This window comes from Danio rerio, chromosome 6, assembly GCF_049306965.1.
Source record: "Danio rerio strain Tuebingen ecotype United States chromosome 6, GRCz12tu, whole genome shotgun sequence".
NCBI classification, from domain to species: Eukaryota; Metazoa; Chordata; class Actinopteri; order Cypriniformes; family Danionidae; genus Danio; species Danio rerio.
This window is the reverse complement of record NC_133181.1, coordinates 37832931-37860505: the sequence shown is the minus strand read 5'-3', so window position 1 is coordinate 37860505 and position 27575 is coordinate 37832931. Positions and strand designations below refer to the sequence as shown.

The 27575-nt window shown below is 34.0% G+C and overlaps 1 protein-coding gene across 1 annotated transcript in view; it reads left to right on the top strand.

The window, feature by feature from the left end:
- The first annotated feature begins 1392 nt into the window (after positions 1 to 1392).
- nos1apa (nitric oxide synthase 1 (neuronal) adaptor protein a) overlaps positions 1393 to 27575 on the top strand; it is a 174623-nt gene continuing 148440 nt past the window's right edge. Inside the window, exons 1-2 of the mRNA XM_021477186.3 lie at positions 1393 to 1843; positions 2044 to 2115. Of these exons, the coding sequence (XP_021332861.1) occupies positions 1739 to 1843; positions 2044 to 2115 (177 nt within the window). The 5' untranslated portion in view covers positions 1393 to 1738. The remainder of the gene's footprint in view (positions 1844 to 2043; positions 2116 to 27575) is intronic.

The following is a 27575-nucleotide window of genomic DNA, read 5'->3' as shown; positions in this document are numbered from 1 at the left end:
TTTCTTGTTAGGTCTGATACCCACTTTATCCACTTAAGATCACAGTGTTTTAAAGACATCAGACCTTAAACGCAGCGATTTTGTATAGGATGACAATTAACCAGAAGCCCTGAGGCTGGCTTTCTGAAATTAAAAGTCTGTGTGCATATTCCCCATTGGATGAGAAAGATTCTTTATGGAACCATAAGCACCAATACAGGACCTTTATTTTAAAGAGCAAAATGTATTTAGTTATTTTAAAATATAATTAATTAATTAATTTATATGGTATCAAAGCACTCAAACAAAATGTATATATTTGAATAATGGTTAGCCTGTATGAACAGATTAAAATGAAAAGTTTTAGTTTGACCATAATATAGCCTAACATAAACTGAAAATATTTAAGTTGAGGAAACAATAAAAGTTTGAAACAAGCCATAATTAAACTGAAAATGAATTGTTTTTTCTTTCATTTATATTTTATTATAAAGACCTCAAAACATACAAAATACTGTAAACACAGAACACAAAAGGAAATTAAACATAAATTGAAATAGCAATGATCAGAGTAACAATGATTTATATAGTATGTAGCATTCATAGTCATAATGTTGATATTACATTATAATAATAATTATAGCAACAAATTAATAGTGATGATAAAGGTAATATTATGTGATGAAAATATTGATGCCAATAATAATACAGGCAATAATAATAATAATAATAATAATAATAACAATAATAATAATAATAATAATAATAATAATAGTAATAATAATAATAATAATAATAATAATAATAATAATAATAATAATAATAATAATAATATTAATTTAACAGTACTGAGTTGCAGCTGGAAGGGCGTCCGCTGTGTAAAACATAAGCAGGATAATTTGGCGGTTCATTCCACTTTAGCAACCCCTCATGAATAAAGAGACTAAGCCAAATAAAAAATGAATAATAATAATAATAATAATAATAATAATAATAATAATAATAATAATAATAATAATAATAATAATTATATGACACCTAGCCATCAACAATCAGTGAACATTTTTTTCCTTCTCCCTTCTTCCCTTTCGCGATGTTTATTAATTCCCTTCAGAGAAAGCTTAATTTATGCAACTTTTAAATTACCTTTAAGAAGCAACATGTGGTAAAAAGTATAAAATGAACTGCCAACTTGCCTCAGCTTGTATCCACATAGAACCGCTCTCTGCCACTAGGTGTCATTCTCCGCTCTTCCTGCACGCCACTGTTGGGTGTTGAACGTTCGCGAGGTGTCTTTCTCCTCCTCCAAACCTGTGATGAAGCCGTGTTCCAATGAAAGCAGGTGGAATTCCCCCTTTCAGCCAATGGCGCTCTGCCCTCGCAACAATCCTTTCGAAAAAGGATGTGTGGGCTAGGTTATGGCGCTGGCGTGAAGTTGTTGGAAACGGACAAGCCCAGGAAGCAGGATTCTGGCACTGCCACACCAGCTAAAGCTTAGGGCTGCCCTCTTGAATGGGAAAGAGTGGGCAGATCGTTCACATTTGATCAAACGCAACACCTAGTGGAATTCACTTCGGCGACGTCGGGTTGAAAATAGTGATTTCTACAAAAGTTGCTCTGTCAAAAGCAAGCACGCCTGGGAAACCAAGAGTTACCTCGGGCTAAAACAAGACATGGACCGCAAGAGTTAGACTGAGTTCTGGCTCCCCCCGAGCTGTTTGTGTTTTTTAACCGAGGAGAAAGACCTAAAACAGACACCATGCCTGCAAAAACAAAGTACAATTTAGTCGATGATGGACACGATTTACGGATTCCTTTACATAACGAGGAAGCCTTCCAGCATGGCATTAATTTTGAAGCAAAGGTAACGTGAATTTATTTTTCACCACTGTTTATTTACATTCTGCTGCATGCGCTGTTTTAGTACCAGGACACATTTAAAGTTGTTTTGCTATTGTTTCTTACTTGTTTACAATCCGTACTGTCTGTTTGAAACACCTTAAGCTTCACTAAGCCAAAGTTGTCGACAGGAGATTAATGCATACCGTTTGCTTTGATTTCCAGTATATTGGTAGTCTGGATGTGGCTCGACCGAATAGCCGTGTGGAGATTGTTGCGGCCATGAGGCGAATAAGGGTGAGTTGTAATGTCACCGGTTTACTTTAACGCTTTCCCAAAGGAGACAAAGATGATAAACGTCAGTATTTGTATGTATAGAAGTGGCTTTTTTTGGTTCTAAAGCGTTGTGACTCATGCCTGTGTTCCGCACGGGTGGTCTTCATGCCTCGAGCAACAATCAAAATACAAAAGCAGAACAGATCAATGAGCAAATTGCTTACAAAATAAAAAGGTGGGATACTGATAGCCCTGTCAGAGGTGCTTTGATACACATACAGCAGTTCTGTAAGTTACTTCGCCTTTAGCTACCGCAGTGTTTGTGGATTTTCATGTGTGTAAACAGAGAAGAGCCCTTTGAAGTGGGGGTCTTCTGCGTAAAGCACTTAAAGGGCCAGTTTTGGCGCCCACCAACCATGCCTGGTGAAAATGCTCTGGTTTTCTATGTGGCTAAACCCCATCATAGGCTGTTTTTGCTGTCATTTTGTTGTGTCATTGCGTTTAAACACAACTGTTGAAAGTCGTTATTAATCTTGTAGTAACAATATAATAACTGGTTCATCTAGCTGTGTTCTAAATTACAGGATCCCTATGGTTTTTACAGTTTTCCACATTGAGCAGGGGGTATTTGTAAAGCCAAATGCTTCAATTTAAACACATTTTTATTATTAATCTGTATATATTTTTGATTGTCCGGCAACTGCATCAGAAGCTAAAAGATTGTGTTCCATGCATCAAATTTAGTAAATAAACTGTCTGTTTTAAAATTTTGGATAACTTTTGTGAAAGTAAAATATCAAATTATTGGAAAAGTAATGTTTCACTGTAATTCAGTGTACATTTACATACAAACTTACACATTATATGCATTTTAAAGCTGTTTATTCTTTAAAGCTTATAATCCCCTGTTGATGTTTGAGGTTGCAATGTTTTTTATACATATTTTTGGGTCCCACTCTATATTGAGGGTCCTTAACTACTATGCACTTACATTGGAAAATAAGTACAATATATTTGTTGTGTTCATATGGTATTTCAGAACACTTCTCGTGCTCTTGAAGTTAGGGACAGGTTTGGCGGTACGGGTATAAGTTAAAGGTTGAGTTTAGGTCAACATGGTTAACAGAAATTAATTACAAGTGTAATTACATGCAGGCACTTATTCAATAATAAGTACAATGTAAAAACATGTATTTACACAATAAGTAATTGTAACAAATTATTATCAAGTACATAATAATGTGACCCCTTTTTCTGTCCATTTTTACTTAATGGTATAATGTGGTCTGAAGTATAATAAACCATATTTTTAAAAAATGGGATAAGCATAGCATGGAATTACTAACCTGCTATTCCCTTTCGTTGGTAGTTTTACAATTCTCTGAGTTTGAAGTTCAGGTTACCCTGTTGTTGTTAGCTGTATTAATGGTAGGTTCTCAACATTTAGTGCCTTATTACTGGAAGGGAGTTTTTTATTTTTTACCTGTTGTAGATATCTACTTCCTTTTTTCTAAAATGTTTTGCAATTTAGGTTTATGACATTTACAGTACAACTTAATTAAGGGAAGTGTGTTGTAAGATGTTAAAAGGCTTTTTTCCCCTCAACATCCTGTTTTCCAGCCTGGCAGCAGACACCAGGTGCAAACGATCCTATTAACCTTTTCAATTTACTGGACCCCTGCAATTATCTCCTGGCTTAACGGGCAACCATGTATCTAGCCATGCAGAGAAATACAGCCTGTTAAAACTTTTTACAGAAATGTTACAAAAAACTAACCATCGTGTAGTGGTTCAAACAGTGGAAGCATTGTTTGAGCTTGGACCTGACTGCCCTACAAAGACAAATTACAGTAACTATGACAACGCAGAAACTGAGACTTTATTTTTTGATTGACTTCATATCAGTTTTCACACTTTTTAAAACAATATGAATGTCACCACTTAAAAGTTAAGACATCAAGCTTTTTTGCTTGTTAAAAATGACCAAATTAGCAGATGTTTGTAGCTACTACACTGAATTGTGCTCTGCAGAATATTGTGAGTTATGACTTTCTGAACCATGTATTTAAACCTTATGTACTGTTGGGGATGTTTTTATCCCCGCTGGGTTGATTTTTGATTATTAATTTGGCCATAACTTTTTTTTGCTGTGTTTCAGCTAGCAGAATGACACATATTTCAAGAAAAGGCTTTGAATTAAAAACAAAATGACCACCCTTTTGTTTTGTTGGGGATGCAAACATAAACTAAATTAAACTGCTGTAATTAATTTTTTTTTGCATAAATCTGTTTATCTACCTCACAAACCCCACAAAATTGCGTATTTTCAATTTAAAAAGTAATTGTTGACTAGATTTATAAAAAATCTTTTATCGAAGTCTTGGACATGTGAAACAACATTGCCCTTGTTGCATTGTTTTTGATTAATTTTCATTTTGTTCTTCCTAATTTACTGCTGGTGGCTTTTTTGCCCCATTGACTTCCATTATAACCACATTTTTTTTTATTACAAAACCATGACACCATATAATCATGCATTTTTGATTGTTGGTGGTTTTGTTGAAAGGGTTACATTTTGTAATGTTTACTGTTGGTCATCATCAGCATTAACCTTTTAGATAGGCCTGTGCAATAAAAGGTTAGTTTCTGAATACTCTTTATATGGAGTATAAAGTGTGTCTGTGAGTGTGTGAGAGTGACCTTTATGCACTGACCTTGATGTGTCTGAGAAAATCAAAATCAGGACTGAGGATGATTAACAGATTTATCCCAAAAAAAAAGCATGAATTTGAAGGAAAAATTTTGACAAAATGCTGAAATGTATTTTTGCGGGCAGTTTGTCAAGCGGCTTCTCTGTATTGTTACTGTCAATTGTTTATTTGCCTGCTGTTCATTGCTATTGTGCACATTTTTTTTACAACATCATGACACACAATAATACGCTCCAACATAAAACATTTCCGTTAGTCCAAATAATCACTCAACAGCTTCAGAATGCTGATTTGTCATTTCCAAAATGATGATTTTGATGTGAAAGCTCAATGCAAAGAGTGCAGTGCATGATGATTCAAAATATAATTCTAATTTCAGTGCTTTTTTTGTTCGCTTTGTAAGATTGTACGATGTGGTGTCTATAAATGAAAGCAGAACCTTTTCAATGGCTGTCTGAAGTCATTTCTTTTTAATCTGCCTTTGATCTTAATTGCCATCACCCAGATAAAGGAATGTGGGATGAAGAGATCCGGTGATTTGTGACTACATTGGGTTTAACTTGAATCAGATAATGTAGAAGTGGAAATATTGAGGTGGGATCAGGTGTTTCGGATGCTTTGGTCAATGGTTATGTAAAAAAAAAACAAAAAAAAACACAGGCTCTCTAGTTGGCAGGAAGGGGTGATTAAGAGTCCATAGGGGAATTAAAAGCTTGAAGTCTACAATCACTGGCAATTTTCACCACACCCAGATCCCATTTAATGAGCTAGAGCCTGAAATGTTTGTAGCCTATTGCCATGTTTTATTTGGTACAAAGAATAGGGTTGGGTGATTATTCAAAGGTGACTTTCATGCGCATTTTGTCCAGTTAAGTCAGTTCTGTTAAATCTCATACGCACTATGGCTGCATGATTAATTGAACATAAGATTGCAGTTCAGCAAAAGTTGTAATTGTTGTGCATTTTTGGGCTCTGTGATCACCAGTAAATCTGCTCCAAAAGCCCCCAAAAATTTAGGCAACTATTTGCAATAGCCTTTTAAGTATTTCAAACACATTTTATTTTAGTTTGTCCTTACTTAATAGACTTTGAATGTTCTCAACTTGCACTTTTAAGGAACATCAACTCAATTTTATTAGTTTTAAACTTGTAGTTTTAAGTTTTTCAAACCTGTTTTTTTAAGTAAAAATGTACTTATTTTTTGTAATTGTCCACAAAGTATTTTAAGTAACTAATATTCAGTGAAATTTGTGCTTTTAAGTAATGCTAACATAATTTCATTATTTTTCTACCTATATATTTTTTTCCAACTAGTATCAAAGAATAAATACAAAAACAGTCAAATGCATTTATTCAATTGAAAAACTTTTTTTTTACAGTATTACAGAATTAATTTAACAGTACATTTCTTATTGCGAGTACTTTTATAGATTTTTAACCTGACAATCACACAACTAAAAATCATCTTACTGAATGATGTATTGCAATCATCCGACTGAAGTTATGAGGTGAGTTATTAAATGTGGTATTTATTAAATGTTTTAAAACTTATTGTGGTATTCACATGTTTTACATGTAGCAACAACACAGAACCATAAATCATTAAAAGGCAACACAAACAGTTAAAAAAAATCACAGAATGATTATCTTTAATTACAGCAACACGCCAAACACTTTCAGCTGATTTTTTTTGGAGTAGCTTTTAAGAAACTGGCTTTGTTTAGTGAACACTGCTTCATCTGAAAGAGATTTAAAATTGATTAGAGACAGCTTTTACTGACAAAATATGCATTTTTTTTTTTCAATTCATTGTGTAGTCCTACTACACACAAAGCTGAAGTTGGATATTGAAACAGTGATACATGTGTGCCCTATAACATCTTGGGGTATTATAAAAATGTTTATTATGATGTCCCACATTCTACAAAAACAAAACAAAAGTAAAGTCATCCAGAAGTTTATCAAGAAGAATTCTTGAATATAAGATGCAGCTTATTAATTTGTTTACCAGTGTAGATAAATGATACCATTCAAAAAGATACTTTCCTATTAATGTGTACAATTTTGTCACTAGTACTTTCATACAAAACATTATATAAACAGGGTTCTTATAATTAGTCAATTAATAAATGAAGAAATCAATAAATTATTAATTGTTTACTTAAATAATGTATCAAAAATCACACTACGTGGATAGTCAGATATCTTCTGCAGTAGTGATTGGTTCGAAATGTTTTGGGAAAAAGTATTTATGGACAAAGCTCAATTTTCACAGCTAAAGTTTGTGCATTACTTTGAACTTTTGAACAAATAGAAAAGGAACAGCAATGTCATTTTTTAATTGGCACATGTTATATCTAGTTTTCTGGTCTTGCTTTCAAGCACAAAAAATATGCAAATTGTTCATCCTAAGATTTTCAACATATTAGAAAAGTGGACTCTTTAAAAATAAAGTACTTTGATATTATTATTTTTATTGGACGCCTTACCACATGGGATTAATTGCAAATTAAGTGTAGATGCAGCTAAGGAAACCCTACAGTTGTTGTCAAACTTGCTTGAATCTGTCTGATTAATGAGAAATGGTAAATTAAATGTAATTCAATGTACAAGCAACACATTTTATGAAGTGAATCTATTAGAAAACTAGTAAAGTAACTGCCATTTTGAAAAATTTACACTACCAAGTTGTACAATTAGCCATTTAAGACTTATCAGCTCATATTTATTGCAAGTTATCATGAAACTGTTGCTAAAGCAATGTAAATAAATAATCAGACCCATCCCAGCTTACATGAATGCATCCCAGCCCTTTCCACTGAGTGAAACGATACAGTTTGGTATGCTTTTATAGTGACTTCCACTGTCAAAAGGTATCAGTAAGCGAACCATACCATAACATTTTTTGGGTACCCTTTCGAAAGGATACCTAGCACAGCAAAACGGTAGCAAAAGGTGGAGCAAGACACGCAGCTGAACACTATTGGTTTACAGAGATACGTCACTAGCTTTTGCACAAGCCAGCTGAATGAAAATAAAGGAAACTCCCTTTTTAAATACACAGCCGAGACATTACACCATAATAATATATACATATAATAACAAGCCATCGTATACCCAAGCTTAAACAAACCTTGTCGTCGTATTGATGTACAGCCTCGATGTAAATTTCCTCGACTGAGATAGACATCGACTGAAACTTTCTTTTGTACACCACGCCATTGGTACCCTTTTAGCAGTGAAAACACTAGCCTGATCAAGGTGACATGTACCGACCCGTACCATACCATACTGTAGCACTCAGTGGGAACGGGCCTTAAGTAGAATCCTGCACACCCGTGTGAGTATTGCAAGACCAACACAACGAGTAAAGATTTGATGGATGAATATGGGCGTGGGTGATGAGGTCCTCATGTATGTGATCGTGTGATCAGGACTCCCGCAAAATGAAAATATCTTAAAATGAATAAAAAAACAAGTACTCTGTTATCTACCGCACAAAAGCAACAAGAATGACTAAAAGAAAATAAAAATAATTTACAGGCACAAAGTTGGAATAAAATTTTCATGTGGTTTATGTGTGGAATATAAAGGCTGTTCTTCTAAAGGCTGCTGATTTCTAATTTCTAAAAAGACTCATCATTTGTGTGTCCCTGTTTATTATTCCACTTAATCCAACTCAAATAAAACAGAATTGTTTATTTTTCGCTTCTTTATTTATATTTAAAAGGTAAAGTGAAACAACAGAGTATTAGGAAGAAGCAGTGAAAATAAAATTACTTAGCTTATATGTTTACCTGTGGGCTTTTTGGGCGGGAGTGGGAGAAAATCATATATATTTTTGCACGAGCGGGACAGAATCTTGTGGGAGAGGGCCTGAAAAATTCCTCCTATGCGTTCAGATGTCCTGCCAGTAGTGGACACTTGTGTAGCAATGTAATTATTGATGTGTATCCGAGTGAATGAGATGGAGGAAAGTTAGCGATTGAAGGGCATAATAAATTGGACTGGAATGCAGCATTAGTTTCATGGTATACTTCTGGTTTCTATACTTTCTATTTTCCCCTTACATTATCTTTTTAGTTTGCTGTTTCTTATTTGTTGTATTATTATTATACTTGAGTTTAAAGATAAATGGCTTAATCTACTTAAGCCACAAGCCTGTCCTGACATTTTAAGCCTTTTCATTGTGAAGTATGGAAATTCATTAGAGCAGCAGTATTGGTTTGTTTAATGCTGAAGTGCCTTCATTGATGACTAGATCATATAGGCCTACTTGAATGTTAACTTTACAAGCAGACACTTTGTATGAAAGAAACTGATTGTGGCGTATCTTTGTGGAGATGGTTATCATTGAGAGCAGTTGTTGTTGTTGTTGTCAGATTTGTAAATTTACAGTCTTCCAGTAAAAGCTTTTAGAATTGCTTGTGTAGCTTGTGTGCACACTTAGCTAATATATCTCAAATTTATTGCATTATATATTGTTAACTTTAAGATGGTCCGACATCAATCTTTGGCAAAATGATGACTTGCACTTTAAAATGGCACCTTAATTAACTGGCTTATTAAGTGATGTTGTGAGTAAATTCATTCATATTGAAATCCATCCTCTGAAACTGTGAAAATGAAAATGTTGACCTAATTTACAGTAGTAAATTTTATTCTTTAAGCTTTTCTTCAGGTAAAGTTAAGATTAGAGGAACTAACTGTGATTCAGTGTCTGGTGGATACCAGACCCAGCTGGAAGTTGTCTGCAAAATAAATAACCTTCTAGTCTACAGGACTGTACCTACTTTTCTTCCTCATTGTGAATCATATTATTACTTCCTTTGTTTCAGTATGCATGTGTGCTGAATATATACAGTGTTTTTACACCGAATCAGCTTGAAGGTTAATTATATTTTCATTTTAATGAATTGAGGAAAATTATTCATCGCAAATTCTATCATTCATCAAAGTCAAACCATCACAGAAAATCTAGTTATTTCCAAAAACAGGTACATTTTAATGGTTTCTAGTGTGTTTAGGACACATCTAATAAGTATTTAATGGTAATCATGCCCACAATAAAAGGAAACAAATTTGTTGCAGAGACTCAACAGAGTTTATATTAAGACAGTTCCTATTGTGACCATTAAATTGCTAATTATGTGATGCTTTCGTTTGTTTATTTATTTAAGTAGTGAACTTCTTAAATCCCAAATTCATTATTTTTGCCAAAATGTATCATTTTGTGTATTTAGCAGAATAAAAAGTTAGCCATGTTGGTTTGGAAGAATTAGCGGCTGAGTAAATGGGGGCTTTAACACTGGAGAAACATTTTCATAGATCCTAGAGCTACTAACATAAGTATCTTTTTTTGTGTGCATTTGCACTGCTAAAACCAGGCACAATAGGAACTACATCAGTGCAAGTGCGTTTCTCAGGTGAATGTTTGGCATGCTGGACATTTCACTAATACAGTAAAGCCCTTAAACTATTGGTGGGATGGTTTAAAAATAGTTAGTTCAGTTTACATCAGTTCTCTGATCATGGTGGTTTGATAAAGATTACATTGCTAAAAAAGCAATATTGTAACTCTTAAATGCGATTTAGAATTACCTTGTATAAGCATACAATACATAGACTTATAATCTACCATTTATTTACCATGTAATAAAAAACTAAAAGAACAAGGCAGTTTGATCTTAGTAAGAGATGCATTATTTTGATAAATGATATAACCTATATGAAATTGTAACACAGCAAGGGGAAATGTTGTAATTTAGGCATCTGCCATTTAAAAAAAAAAAAAAATCTGAATGTGTGCTTTTATTTTGGGGTGTACTCACACTAGACTATTCGAACCATGCCTGGGCGCATTTGAACCCCATTTCCCTGTTCTGAGTCAGAGTGCTCAGTTAATTTCAGCGGCTCTAGCTCAGTTGGAAGAGGTGGAAGAGGTAGCAGTTGGTATAGCCGGCTCATTCTAAAGACGTCCACTATATACATTTCTGGAATTCGTGTGAAGTATGTGTGGCTGCATTTCATCTTTAAAACAAACACTATGGGGCCATATGAGGCCTTTCTCGCTTACCAGCTGACCGCTTACCTCAATGTGGAAGACTTTTCCACTGTTACCAGTTTGTCCAGTAGCTCAACATGTATGTTGGTGGACTTAAGATGCAGAGCGGAGTTGACTGCGACAATGGGGTCTGGTAAAGAATGGTTCTAGAAAGCAGTTAAGACAAAAACAAAAGATAAAAAAATTTAAAATAAACAAGTAAAATAACAGGGTGAGAATGTGGTAAAATCTGAAAACGTGGTACAAATCAGGCAGCCATAAGGGCTTTTTTTTCTGGATTGCCTTTCAAAATACTGTGCTTGGGTTTAGGGAAGTGGGTGGACGGATCAATCTGTGCTTTTTAAAACACTATTTGTTGGGTTTAGGAAAGGGGTAGTGTGGGGGGATCGGTCAGTAGGTCAGTCACTCAATCAGTCAGTTGACAGAATCCTCTGGTGGATTTACGCAAGAACAGCAGGAGCTAATTTTACTAAAGAGAAAATTTGAGATCTGAAAAAGTAAACACAGCGACTTTGGCGGATTTGCGAAAACAAAAGTTGCAAAAAAACATACCTCCTGGCACATATTTTGCTCTCTCCAGAAATGTATATAGGGGTACATTATCAGAATGAGCCTGGGTTGTCCAGAGCACGGTTCAGTTTGGCTTGGGCACTTTACACCAGTAGTCCTAGTGCAAAGTGCGCCTGAAGACACAACTTAAGATTTAAGATTTAGGGGATCCCCTTTTCATATGGATTTATTAATCATTCTTACTTTTCAATGAAAGTGAACTAGTTTAATAAAGATGCAAACCCCTCAGCAAAGGATCTGACTGTGTCACTGCATCCCAAACAACTTAAAATAATACAAAGGAAAAAATGCAGTTTTAGTGCGTGTCAAAGAGGAGAGGCGAGGTGACAATCACTCCTGGACATGCTTTAAAGCAACCGTGCCTGCCTAGTGCGAGTACACCCTTAGAGTAGACTCTGATTAGCTGTCTGTTAAATATAAGTATTTGCTGCAACATATAGGCTTAATGCATGTACCATACATTCAGAAATGTTGCAACACGAGAACATGCAACAACTCCGCATTCATGAGCTTAGCGAGAAATGCACACGAGTATTGAGTTTCTGCTGCATTTTGCACTGGAAACTTTAAACTGATAAAACCTGAAGCATGTGATTAGACAGTATTGTGAGCTGTGAGTTAGCTGCTGTAAACTCTAGGTATATCTTTGGGTTATCCACCCATTTTAGTCAGATACATACACTCCAAACTTTCACTTCCCTCACAGATGTATTAAAAAATTGCATGTGAACCACAGTACACACACATGCCAAACCATGACAAGAGAATGGAATGGTTTATTTTTTTATTTTTTATTTTATTTTTTTTTACAAAAAAAAAACTGGGACAAACTGTCCCATTCTTAGAAAGAACTTTACAATTTTTGCATATCTCTTTTAAAAACTAGTAATATGCAGTTAATAGGCTCAGTATGTTAATTGCAGCATTAAATGAGATAAAAAGTGGATGGAAATGAGGTGCTTCTTTTACTGGTTAAGCTCTTCTGGTTTTACAAGATAAGAGTTAGGAAGAGGGCTGACGGCAACATTTTGGACATTGTCAATGGAAAGATGTTTTTTCTGTTTTTCTTTAGTTATCTGAGATGAAAGCTGAAAGGTCATGAATAGTATTCCAATGACCCTCATTGATTTTTCTTTTCTGTTCCTCTCCATTAAACACCTTTGTAAGGAAAAGTTGGAGTTCAGTTTTTAAATGTGCCTCTGGTTAATGTTTAACTTTTTTTGTTTGAGTTTCTAGTGACTTCTTTCTGTATAATGTTCGCTATTTGAGACTTATTGGAAGAGGAGAAAACTGTTGAGATGATTCTTTGGAATGGAGGTTTCGTGGTTAAAAATCGGAAATTATATTTTAATTAAATATCGCAAGGTCAAAAAGTCAGTAACATCATGCATTTAAAAAATGTCAAACATTTCATGTTGACTCAGAATATTAATTTATTTCTTTAGCCATTTATTTGTGTTTTTCTTTTAATTAAAGAGAATAATGGATGTTTGAAATAGACATTTTATTTCATGCTGACTTAAATCATTCATTTATTTACTTTTTTAGCTGACTCAAGTTATTTATTTTTCTTTAGCCACATATTTGCTTATTTTTCTATTAGTTAAAAAGAAAATTATCTATTTCAAACATTTCAATTTAACTTATTTATGATTTTTTTGTCTTTTAAAAATATTTCTCAAATGATGTTTAACAGAGCAGTATTTTCACAGTAAGTCTGATAATATTTTTTTCTTCTGGAGATAGTCTTATTTTTTATTTTGGCTAGAATAAAAGCAGTTTTAATTTTTAAACACCATTTTAAGGTCAGAATTATTAGCCCCTTTAAGCTATATTTTTTTCGATAGTTTACAGAACAAACCATTGTTATACAATAGCTTGCCTAATTAACCTAACTAACTTATCATGTCACTTTAAGCTGTATAGAAGTGTCTTAAAATATCTTGTAAAATATTATTTACTGTCTTTGCAGATACAAGATAAAATAAATCCGTTATTGGGAATGACTTATTAAAACTAACATTTACTAATGTGTTGGAAAAATTGCTCCATTAAACAGAAATTGGGGAAAAAATTAAATGGAGGGGCTAATAATTCAGGGAGCTAATAATTCTGACTTCAACTGCATGTGCCTATTTTTTCTTTCAGTTAAAGACAAGAAAATAGATGTCCATTTAATGCTCACTTAAATTAGATATTTATTTAATTTGCCACATATTTGCCTATTTATTTCTTTCAGTTAAAGACAAAAATGAATGTCTAATGTTCACTTTTGTGTTGTTGAGTTGTTCTGGATGACATTTGACTCTGTCCTACAAGATCCAACATAAAAAAAAATAAAAAAAACGTATTGGCCAGGATCCATTCTGTTGACATGCCTCATTTTGTCTTCAAGTGCCTCTTTGGATTTCGAAAAGCTCTCTATGCCCTCAAGAACTGAACATCCTCTGTGTAACATTGACTAGCATCCGAACAACAAAGCCATGGGATACTCGAGCCCGTCCCCTTCTTAACCATAGTAACGGAGAACAGTAAATTGACTCATAACTCTCTTCCTTTCTCCTTGGAGTGTCTTTGCCTTGCGATCTGTAAGACAGCTTGCTTTTTTCACCATCAACCACACAACCTGATTTCATCTTGAAAACATGTTTGTTTTTCATTTATGTTTTTAACTACGCCTCCTTTTTAGAAACCTCTCTTTGTAACAAATGAATATTCTGGCCTAATTTGATCCTCCTTTTTAATTAACGTCTTCAGTGGCCCAGAGGTATAACTCATTCCTTGTGATTTTCTTTTTTTTTTTTCTCTGAGGGTAAAAAAGTCATTAAGAATCTCTGAGATAAATCCAGCAACCAGATCCTGTTGCATATTGAATTTTTTTTTTCTTCCAAGGACACCGTGATTAATTATGTCCTTGATGTTAAGAATTCGCTTGATAAATTAAAAAGGTTCAAGAAAACACCTCCACTTGATGCAGTTTATTTAGGTTTAATGGCCCCAGTGTAAAGCCCGCTGTAATCCATCAGTAAACTCCACATTTATTGATCTGTGGCTTTTTTCCTTTCTCTCTCTTTTTTTTTTTTTTTACACCAGGCTCATTTTTGCAAAAAAATTGTCTTCAACATAAAATATGCACAGTGACTATTCTTCTTTTGGAGTGGTTCAGTCGCTGTGAATGTCTTTAGACTGTGATTTAGAGCTGCGATACAACGGTCTCTTTTCTCTTTATAGCTCTCTTTCTAGTGTTGTGTTTAACCCACTTCAAACCCTGAGGTGATTGACTGCCTTGCTGTGTTTATAGCTCGGGTATGGTCTTTGATTTCTGATAAAAGATGCATCACCTCCTCGTAATGTTAAAGCTAGCATTTTAAGCTGAAGAGGAAATAAATCAGAAGCTGCATTTCCATAATTGTGTGATTTCAGTGTGAAATGAACATGTTGCTGGCCAATTTAGTGTTTATTATACTCATTTTGAATACTTTCAACATCGTAACAGCTTTGTTAATTTGAAATAAATTAGAATATCTCATTTTAATGTGATTTATTGATTTATTTAGTAACATTTATTTGAAATTAGTTTAGTCTTTATTTAGTATCATTGTAGAAAATAATGCATTGTATATTATTATCACTGTAAAAATGCATTGTTACCTTTAATAGTTTGAATTGTTTATACATATATATATATATATATATATATATATATATATATATATATATATATATATATATATATATATATATATATATATATATATATTTATATATATATATAGACAGACATCCGGCTACTTTGACGCTCTCGCCGCTTTCGGTGTGAACTTACAGTTAGTATGTAGCCACAGATTCGGGTGACATTTCAGCTGATCCAGGCATCTCTATCTTGCGTGTGCTTGGTTGTGAGATGTAGTTTGCGGACTGAGACAAACTTGTCAGTGATTCTTCCTATTTTAAAGGCATGCAGCGGAAAACCCCCCTGTCGCTGATCCATCTTGCACTGTAAACACAGCAGCAACGAATCGCTAGCCCAGCTAGTCATGCAGTATAAAACATCTGTAACGCAACTACTTTGAAGAGTCTGAACTCGGCATTAGTCTATTTTTACAGGTGTAAACCGGGCAAGAGATCTTTTTTTCTTGTGCTTAATTTCAGTTGCCTATCCATTCATTATGTTAATTTGTTGTCCACTTCTAATTTTCTATAGTTATCTGTGAATGCTACTGGAGTCTGTTTGCTGCTGTTAAATTTGGTTTTCTGCTGTCTAGAATTTTAAATATTCCATATCTCGTGTTTGTGTCCAAATCATTCTGCCAAGCAGTCTTGCCTTGTGAATTGAGCAAATGGACAACTGTGGCATGACGCACTCATGCCAGCAAACGGTCAGTGGGCCAGTGGTTACAAATCAATGCTCACAGTGACGTGTATTTTTCAGCCCCTTAAAGCTAAAATAGAAAGCTAGAAAATAGCAGCTTTCAAAGACCTTGGCTTTACATGCCTGTTTTGACCTCTTTTGTAGTGGAAAAAACTTGCATTTAATCAGGTCGCACAATTAAAAGGCAAATTAATTGACTTGCTTTATTTGATAGATGTTAATTCATTAAACATCATCAGGAATTTGCCAAATATGTGTGGATTTTTGCCAAGTCTTCAATTGTATCATTACACTTTCTTCTCCATTAAGTGCTGAAATGCTGCCATTAAATGTGAGGAAACCCGTCTTTATGCTGCCACAGTAATGAGCCAGTCGTGAATATGTGAACATAATCATAACTGCCTTCTGTCTACAGTCTGGCATGTCAAATGTCAAATTTATTCTGTCTCTGGGGATGTAAAGTGTTTGCATGTTTTTAAATGCATCTCTTGGAGCATTTTTGCATTTACATTGCTCTGTTTTAAAGGTGACATCAGATTCCCATTTTACACAAGTTGATTTGTTTCTTTAGGTTCTTAATAAAAAGAGTAAACTTAGCAATTTTGTCAATGGTAGTGTAAATAAACATCTCTTTTACCCTGTCAAAATACCTCCGTCTAGATTGAGCCATTTTGCTTTATATCTCTTTAAATGCTAATTAATTGCTGCTCCTTCCCCTCTCTTTCAGGTTGCAGGATCATGGCTGTGTTTTAACCTAATGATCTGTTCTTGAGGTGCAGCTATAACTGTCTGTATGACTGACTTGGAGTATTTAAATCTGTTTTCACATTATGATGACAAAATGTATCTATCACATATACTGTATCATTGCTTGACATTGTAGCAAGCCATTATCAATGTAAAATGTATTCAAACGAACACCTATATAAAAGTGACACTGGTGCATTTTACCCATGCATTCACATGGGGCTTCAGCATCAATGCTTGATGGAGGGAGTGTCTGAATTGGGGCTGACATGAAAATCATAGCAGTGTCAGCCAACGAAGTAAGTCCGCAATCTGCTACTGTCTAAGCTGGGGTATTTGCATAAAGCAATCTGATTGGCTGATGCTTCCATTGGCGCTTGAAAAGATGAGAAATTCTCAACTTCTGTAGCAAGCAACGGCACTAAAGCAGTGCCAACCGACCCACAATTCAGTTCAGCTGCAGAAACGATTGATGTCACCCTTTTAAAGTGAATAGGGCATAACAAATTCTCAGCTGTAGTTTCTGAGCCGATTAGTGCACTAACAACAGCATACTTCGCATATGAAGGATGGTGATCTGATTCTAAACTGAAGCTGAAGCTGCCGTCCGCTGACTGTAACCAAACAAAACAAGCACAAATTATATACAAAATGACTTATTTCTTTCAGAAAAATATGAGGTACAGTTTTGAGTTGTTACGATACTGAAATAACCACGATACTGGACTGTAACCACAGAAACCGGGAAACTGGAGCGTTTCAAAGTCACATCGATCAGCTGGTTTGTCTATAAGCTGACACACAAGCTTTCTGCTGATAAATCGCAGCTTTTAAATGCTCCAGTGTGCCTGTATGTTTTTGATAACGTCTAAGGAAGCAACGTGCTCGCTCATTCCACATGCTTTTAGAATGCTTTTCGATAGGTGAACGTCCCCAAATAGGTTATTCTTTACTATTATTAGCATCCTGCATCTTGGCTCTCGATTATTCTCCTAACATACTTCTTCATATCTGATTTGCAGACAGTATCATGACCTCATCAGCATCAAAAATCGCTTTACCTTCAGGCAGAGTGGCACAATAAGTACCTACTAGCTAGACTTTTCCCTCTGTTTATTGCATTTCTCACTATCTGTCATGGCGACCTGACATTTTGCATTCATGTTCTCCTTGTGCTTGGTTTTATATGAGATTCTGAAGCTTTTAAATGCATAATGGTTTAACTGAGGCAATTGATTTGATGGTTTTTCATCATCTGAATAACGATCTCCAATATGGTTAATGCTGGGTAGTTGTGAAGTTATGCAGTGCTGGGAATTATACACAGTTTATGCTGGGGTACAGTTATGGAGTGAAGCTGTAGGTTTGTTTTGCTTGATTCCACCTTGAAAGGGCTGGCCAACATCTGATATTTTACTAAATCATCCTCTTTTTTTCAAAGAAACCCGCATTGAGATGTTTTTATATTGAGAACAAATATTACAAATATCTTAAATGTATTTCGTTTATAAGGTTTAAATGTGTATTTTATCAATTTATTTATGTTTGTATATATTTTGATCTGTGTGTGATCTTTCATTTATTTTATTATGTTATTTTTATTTTATTTTTCTAAATAATGCTATGTGAGCAATTCCAAGCAAATGTTCTGTAAAAATACAGAAACATATCTCTGTCAATTTTTACAAACAATTATATTTGATTTACCAAAGTTTTTACCAAAGAGTGGCAGTTACACATCAGTCATATACTATCCATAATGAATCTTTTCCCTCATAAATGCAAAAAATCTGTAATTTTTGTTCTAAAGAGAACCAACTCTTATCCTTTTGATTCTCAATGAATTTTTTGGTTTTTGCAGTTTAATTCAGGTTTTTGCAGCTTAATTCAAGAAGAGAATTCAGTTTAAATAATTCTCTTTTTAGGTTCATTTAGTTTTTAATTTCTACAAAGTATGTTGTACACAGTAAACTCACAGACTTTTTAGGTCATATGTTTATTTTCCTAATTTAAAATACAAAAAAAACCTGCAGACTGTTATTTTTGCTGTTCCCATAACTGGTTAGTTGTTTTGGTAAATATAAACAGATGTTTTATTCATTTATTTATTTTCTTTTCAGCTTATTCCTTTGCCTAACCTGGTGTCTCCACAGCAGAATGAACTGCTATCTTTCCAGAATATGTTTTACACTGCAGATGATCTTCCAGCTGCAACCCATCACTGGGAAACATCCATACACACTTATTCACACACATACACTACGGACAATTTAGCCTACCCAATTCACCTGTACCAGATGTATTTGGACTCGTGGGGGAAACCGGAGCACCCGGAGGAAATCCACGTGAACACGGGAAGAACATGCAAACTTTACACAAAAACGCTAGCTGACCCAGCCCGGGCTCACACCAGCGACCTACTTGCTGTGAGGCAAATGTGCCACAGATGTTTCAATATAATGTTAACATACGTTCTATGTGAATTTTTTTTTTTAAGTTTTTACTGCAAATGTCACATCCATAATGCTGGAATTGCTCACATTTCTTGTTTTTTTTGTTGTTTTTGTTTAATTCATATACTCTAAATTAGAATGTTTATGTTGTCTCACTCATGAGCATGAAAGAAGGCAGGCAGCTCCTAATTTTTTATTCACTAGAGTATATGCTGCTGAATTGTAAAATGAGCAGAAATAAATTATAAATTTTTTTCATGATTTATGTATTAGTGAATATGATTTATAAATGGTATTTTAGTTGTTGGAATGATATGTGAAATTATTTTGCAGAGTTATTGGATAAGTCCAGTCCCACTAACATTAAGAACTGGGTTCATTTAGTTTTATTTGTGAGTTTTATTTATTTATTTATTTATTTATTTATTTATTTATTTTTGGAGCGGCTTGGGAATCCCCAATACATTGAATTCAAATAATTCTCTTCTTAGATTGTTAAAAAATGGCTTGTCTGATTACCTTAACTTGCTCAGTTAACCTAACTAATCTAGTTAAAGTGCACTTTAAGCTGAATACTAGTATCTTGAAAAATATCTAGTAAAATATTATTTACTGTCATCATAGCAAAGATAAAAGAAATCAGTTATTAGAAAAGAGTTATTAAAATTATGTAATAAACAATTATAACAATTATGTAATAAAATAAATTAATTAAAAAATATTAAAGAATTACAATTGAACATGTGGGCTAACTATTACTTTAATTGTATATACACAAAATATATTAATAATTTCTAGAAGAGAACGTTTTATATTTTCTGAAAAAGGTTGAACTTTCCCTTTTAAAAAGTCACATTAATGCAACACATCACTTTGATAACGCAGTAATGATAAACTTTGAATTCCATTGAAGCCAGAACAGTAGGATGAACACCCTTTGTGTTTCAGCAGGTAATGACATAGGCAGATGCTCAGTGATTTATCACATACTAGTGGCATGAAAGAGTAACCACCCTCCATTCCTGCTGCCCAGCCCCCGAACCATATGCTCACACAGCATTGGTGGACTGCTGGAGTACATGAGCCATGGCAGGAAAGCTTGACGGGAGAAAGGAAGTTAAAGAACAATGCGACTGCCTGCCCTGAGATGAGGGATGGTGTGTACATGCACATATAACAGTGGCCTGGGATGGTTATCAGCGGTTTGGCCCAAACAGCAGGTCTGTCAGGAAGGAAGGAAGGGGATCCATGGTTGGTCCACGCTTTGCTTGTATGGATACAACAATAATAGCAACATTTACGGTATCGAAAGACCGCACCTGTGTTAATACCAGGCATTAGGAAGTTTGAATGGTATACCTGACATTATTTTGTTGAATGTTACCATGCATATATTGAGCAATATCCCTTATTCGTCGCTATTTACACCCGGTGTAAAGATGCATTTTGGTAAATCATACTTGGCTTTTAAATCTGCATCTTTTGCCCACTTTTCACAATTTTCAGATGAGGGACTGTCAATGTACTTGTGAATGTAGGCCATTTCTGATCTTTTGATGTAATAAAAACAAAAAAGCAAAAATACTGTAAATGGTAAATCAGTGAATATAATTAGATGAGTAAAGTATAAAAGGATGAAATAGTCAAATAATAGTTCCTAATACAGCATTTATTTTACCATCATGCGTTATTGTCTACATTTAAACAGATATCGTAGAATATTTAGAATACCATTTGACAAATATCTTCGAATAGGGCTGCCTAATGATTAATGTAATGGAAAAAATGGACATTGCTGTTTTTATCAGGGTTGATTATTAAACACTCCCTTGCCTGAACTTTCTACGTGTGAGACAGAAAAAATGAAAGCACATCAGTAGAAAGGAAAAATCAGATGCTCAATACATAATCTTGAAAATAATGACATATTACAAAATTAACAAACGTATGACAGAGTTTTGTGATGCAACAATTACAGTGAAACAATAATTAAATCCTTATTTTCCACAGAGCGAAACAAATCATCCACCCGTATAGTTAAGTAGTGGAGGGGCACAAACAAAAATATCATTCATATATTTTTCTTGGAAAAAATATATTTTTAAAACTAATTTCGTTTGCTATAATTTTTTATCTTAATTTTAATCTTTTGTTGGTCAGTTATCTATAAACAAGAATAATGAATAATATTTGAGGTAAAGTGCTTTAAAAAAAGTCCACTATATGCACCAAAATACAAATTGCCGTGAGATTGTGTTGGCTTGCAATAAACTAATCATCTAGCCTAAATTAAAGTGAAAGATTCACAGTTTCAGAGAAGCCTATATTAAACTGTTTTTACTGATAATGACAAATTTGAATAAGCAGAAAATGCTTTTGCAATGTACTCGTAATACTGAATGCATTAACAGATTTCCTCAGAAGAACAAACTCTGTTGTAAGGATAAAAGAACTCAGAAACTCGGTGTGAGAATGGTGGTTTGGGCCAGTCTGTCAGATAAAATTGACACCTATCAAGGAAATTGTGCAGAAATCGTGACAAATTGATGTGGTCTGACTGGTGCTTAATATCAGCAACTTTCATTTCTGATCTAAAAGCCACAAAATATACCAAACACTGTGAGTTCAGAAACCGTTTACACCTGCTTGTAGTGTTGTTCACAAGTGAATGGATCAGCAAAAACACATCATAATACGCAGGGCCTCATATAACCTCTCTTTTTCTCTTTTACCTGTGCTGTATCCATAACCTGCATTCCAGGAATATCTAAAGGCTGCATCTTTTTTTCTCTAGTTTTGTGCTGAGGCTCTACCAAGAACAGTGCTCACTGAAGTTGAAACAATTTGCCCTCTCAGAGTAATTGGTTGAAATGAGGGATTACTGCCCTGCCAGAACTTATAGCATGTCATCTGGAAAGGTAGACAGGCTCGCTGACCCCTTAGGGCATGTGTCTGCATTTAAGCATCTCAGTGGGCAGGGAAATTAAAGGCACCTCTGCCAGTTCAGGAAATAACACGACCTATACATTTTAATGATGGGAAGCTCCCCAACTCTGTGAAACTCTCAGGCACAGTGGTTAGCCAGTAATTGGTTTCATTTGCATAGCTTTAAATATAAATCAGAAAAAAATATGTAACCATGAAAGTGATATAATCATTTGGTTTAATCGTATAATTCCAATTTATTTTCATTTCCTTTAGTGAAACCTAAAAAGGGGGTTTTAGGCAGTCTTAGGAAGCTGCTCATCTTTGTAGGATGAAAGTAGCATTAATAAATATAATTCATTAAAAGATTCAGCATTTCAGTTTGGGATTTGTAAGATTACATTTCAAAGTCTGTTTTGCTCACAAGGCTGCATTTATTTGATTAGAGTAATATAATAAAATAATGATAAAATAAAAACGTGGAATTGATGAATAAATAGTATATGATAATAAATAAAAATAAATATAAATGATAAATGCTAATTTTTGAGGAAAAAAACTTATTAGGTAAAAGAAGCGAGAATAAGAAAGTTGGTGAGATGGAATTGGTGTTATTTAATTGTAATTATTATTTATTTCATGGGCACCTATGATTAAAATCAACTTTTGTAAGCTGTTTGGACCAGCCTGATCTCACGAGAAAATGTAAGTATTTTACGTTTTGTCAGTTTAGTGGCTAATTCGTACAAATTTGTACGAATTCAATCGTATGAAATTGTATGATTAAAAAAAAAAAAAAAAGAGGCGTGGCAACCAACCCCACCCCTAACCCCAACCGTCGTTGGGTCTTGAGCAAATCGTACTAAATTGTACTAATTAAATCGGACAAATTCATACAAATTAGCCAGTAAATCAAAAAGTTACAAATTTCCGTGAGATTGCGTTGGTTTGGACAGAATTGTGGGTGGGTATAGTGTGTTCACTGTCATATTGGACTGATATAAACCCAACAAATCTCTTTTAAATTTTCCTGACATTAAAATAGAATCCAAATCCAAGTGATTTTGAGGCTTACAGCAATTTGACATAGGACTGCAGTTTTCCCCGCCCACCAAATTGATTGACAAACACTATATTTCTATAATAACATGTATACACACGTCCACAGCAGTTTTTTTTTTTTTTGCAAATAAACTGGGATTAAAATAGTTGTTAAAACTCTCTGTAATTTTTATACATTTACATTTACATTTACATTTTATACATGCATCATTTTAAACTTTTTTTTTTTTTAAACAGAGCATGTTTGTAATAAAGACAGTAAAATCGCTCTGTAATTCTTAGCTGATATGATCACCACGGCCAAATGCTGTCAGTAAATGCTAATATTTGTGTGTGACTCATCATTTCAGAAAGGCTTGAATAAACTCCACCACAAATATATGAAATAAACTTATTTGCTATTTTTGACTAATGAGCTGTATTTCAGCTTCTTCCAAATCTGTGTCTGTCACTGTGCTGTTATCTTACGTAATGCATGATGAGAAGCAGAAACGCAAGTGGGATTTGTGGGAGGGAAGAAGGGCTCATTTGCAATGTATTCAGACACCAAAATGGACAGATTCTGGAGGCTAATAAATAATCTGTAAAATATGTGTCCTTTAATTTATAAAATTTTAATTTATCTTTTGTCAATTTTGATTAGTTATATTAAGTTTATCATTGCTTATTGCTTAAAAACTTCTTTAGGAAAATTTTACTGACCTCAATATGTACTGTATGTGCATTTTGTGTTAGCTTCCCGACTTAACTAAACCCAGTGAAGTAGTTTTATGACAGCATTGCAAACACAGCTTAAAAAGTAGTCTGTTCCCAACACAAAAAGGTATTGTCTTCATAAGACTTGACTTATGACTTTGGGAATAAAGATTACTTGGATGCTTTTATAGCAGCTTGGCAGTGAAATTCCATCTTTTGTTAAAAAAATATAAGCTTGGACATTCTGCCAGTTACCTCAGTTTCTTTTTGAAAGAAGAACAAATATATTTGAAATGAGGATGATTTCTCTTTTGCAAACTAATCCTTAAGTTATTTAACTGATCTACAATTAAGTAATGTTTTATTGACAAACAATAAATACATTAATTGCTGTATAGAGTACATGAATCTTTGTTAATGTTAATGAAAATACATTGTTCATTGTTATTGTTCACAGTGTTAACAAGCACAACTTTGCATTTTAATAATGCATTAATAAATGTTGACGTATGATTAATAAATGTTGTACAAGTATTGTTTATTCTTAGTTCATGTTAGTAAATTAACTGATGTAAATAAGAGTGACTAATAATTTAATCTGAATGGGGCTCATACCTGCCATTGCTGAGATTTTTGTGCTTCCAGCATGACTCCTTTATATTCCCAACATAAGCGTGCAGAGAAGGTCGTTTTTGCTGGCAGTGTAAGTAAACAAGCACGAGCTGCATAGGTTTTTTTTTTTTTTTTTTTGTTATGGCCATGGCAGATGCAGACCTGCACACAGATTTTGATGTCGCTCAAACAATAATTGATTATATGCACCACTGAAACTCTCTAAGCCACAATAACTTTCAGTGTTTTGTCCTGCTGAAAACACAGTTATTGCAATGACAAGGCATGCCTCTACAGTAAAACCTCAGTTGCAATTTTCACTGAAAATTACTGTTTAACTGTGAGAAAAAAAAAGATTTAGTTGCACTGGTGAGACTGACATAATAATTATGTAAACAGGTTTAAAAAGAAGAATGTAAAATAAACTGCAATTACCAAATGCACATGCAACTATTTTATGTTGTAGTGTCATATAGGCATAGTCCGGTTTAAGATTCTGACGTTATGATTACCTTGGATAAAATATCCCAGCAGTTTCACAGAACAGCGGTATTGTGATCACTGCTGTAAAAATGTTTCTGTCTTTAATTGTCTGGGTAAAAAAAACCTATTTTTCCCCACATTAAACACAATAGATCTTATTTTAATAAACATTTGACATATTTTAGAACAGTACACCTGTCAGACTTATTAAATTACTCGTTACATTAAACTTTACTATTTTAGATATACTTTTCTTTGGATAGCCACTTCACTGTTCAACTCTATAGCTTGGATGCTGGTTTATAAGCAATTTGTTTTTCAGGTATTTGCTGAATCATGGGCTGATCAGTAGGTTTTGATATGAAGATACTGTGGCTCTTTTAAACAGCCTTTAAAAATACATAAAAAATACTTTTTGTGGGTTTTAAAACCTTTACTTTTCCAAACCGTGGTGTACCTTGAAAACGACTATTATCACATGCCTAGTGTTATATAGTTTATAACTAGACATTTGTTTTTTGATCAAAAGAGAATAATAACAGAGAAAAGGCTTTACTACACCACTAGGCCCACACGAAATCTGCGCGCACAGACTTATGCAGATTTTCTGCTGATTTTTAGGCTATCATTGATTCTGTTTATTTACTTGTGTAAATACATATTTATTCAGTTTTTAAGTTTTAGTAATATTATTGACTAATATGAAAATGTTAATATAATTTATTCACAGTACAGTTTGTAAAACAATATTTTCTGTGTTTTAGTAGCTATATTGGAGACTTGCTTTGTTTACCAAATAAAGTAGATCTAAATGGATTTGCAATGTATAAACGTTAAATAGAAGTTAAAAAGGTATTACTTTTTAGGTCATATATTAAGGTTTTAGTTATGATACGCCCAATATCATTCTGCATAAATTCGCTGATTTTTTAAACAAAATTCTGTGCAGAAATAGCAAAAAGATGTCCGCAGATTCCATCTGGCCCTAGTAATTACTTTATATAGCTTATTTTACATTGTTCGGAGATATAAAACCAAGATGTTTCGGTTCAATACCGCCTTCAGTGCATGACACAATCTTCTCACTCCACCCTCTTATTCCACACTCAATCACATTACGTCATTAGTTAGACGAGTTAGGCTGCAGTAAATGCCTAGCAATCAGACTAAAGCTGCGGTCATGCTAGAGTTTGAGAAAAATTCTGTTGTACGGCGCTGCGAAAGGGGTGGGATTAAACAAGATGATTAGACATTTAAAAAGGTGAGCGATTGCTCCATATTTAAAATTTCTGTACAGAGAGGTTATGTTTTGATTCTCGATTGGTCACACACAGTCAAGTGATGCAATTTTGCAGATCAGAGTTCATTATTAAAACAAAAACTGTAACACTCATTTAAAGGGATAGTTCAACAAAAATAGAAAAAGATTTACTCACTTTCAAGTGGTTCCAAAGTTTAGTGACCTTGCCGTAAGGTGATCGTGCTACCCACTGTGCCACCACGTCGCCTCCATTTTTAACATTTTTCAAAATATCTTTCATTGTGTTAAACAGAAAAGAGAAAGTCAAACATGTATGTGACAAGTGAAGAGAGAGTAAACCATTACAACGTTTTCTTTTTTAGGTGAACGATCCTTTTGGTAGGTACACTATAATTTTTGGGGTTGAAACTAGTCTGTAACATTTGACACTGCTCCATTAAAAATAGTATTAATAGTCCTAAACATCTTAGGAATCGTACCTTATAAGCCTATTGTTTAACATTGATCCTAAGTTAATTGAGGAGAAAGGCAGTGTGACCTGTGGCTTTCAACATCGCCATGATTTATACCTCTATATTATACCACTGACGTGTGCTTTGTGCACTTAAAATTATTTACCCTTTCTTCATGCTTGATTTGAAATGATGATAAAATCACTGAAGCACATCTTAAGCCACACTGATGTTGATTATAAACTGTTATGCTTGTTTCAAATTAAAATGGCTGGAAGGTCTTTGACTAGATTTCAAGGTGTGCAGTTAATTTTGATAAAATGGAAATGATTTTTGGGTTGGAGTACAGACATTTTTTGAGTTGTTAAATAATTTTTCTTCCTCTTGTGGTGGACTAAGTATTGCTTAGGAAACTCTGCTTTCTGGCTTGCAAGTAAGCTGGACAACTAAGCTTGTAAGGATCTGAAAAAAAAGAAGCAGAGATCTGACTATGAAATCCCTGAAATCTCCTTGCTGTGATTTCAGCTACTGCTTCCGCTGTCTTTGAACTTGCCTTCAGTTGAGATTTAGCTGCATAGTTATTTTATTACAATCTTATTACATTCATTTTGTCTCTCAGAACTACACTGCATATCTTTTACCCAATTAAATAACTTTTATATGAGTTTTGTACTTCTGCACTTTTGATAAGGCTATAGATGTAATTAAACCCAGCCATTGTTTTGCTTGTCAATCTCTCTCTCCCTTTGTTCTTTGTAATGGTGCAGTGTATTTGAAAGGAGTTTGAAAAAAGAAACCTGCTTTTAAACTTGGGCTGCTTTTACTGCATTTAATCATATACATTGGTCACATTTTATTTTGATGGTCTACATGCCAACTAATTTTCATTAATTATAAGTAGACTGTTAGGTTGCGGTTAGGGTTAAGTGTAAGTTGACACTTGCAAAGTTTCTTCTAGCCAGTTAAAAGTCTGTTGGAGGAGCAGTATCAACAGATATTAAGCAGTCTACTAATACACAAATGGACCATCAAAATAAAGTGTTACCATCCACTACACATCCTCTAACATGAAA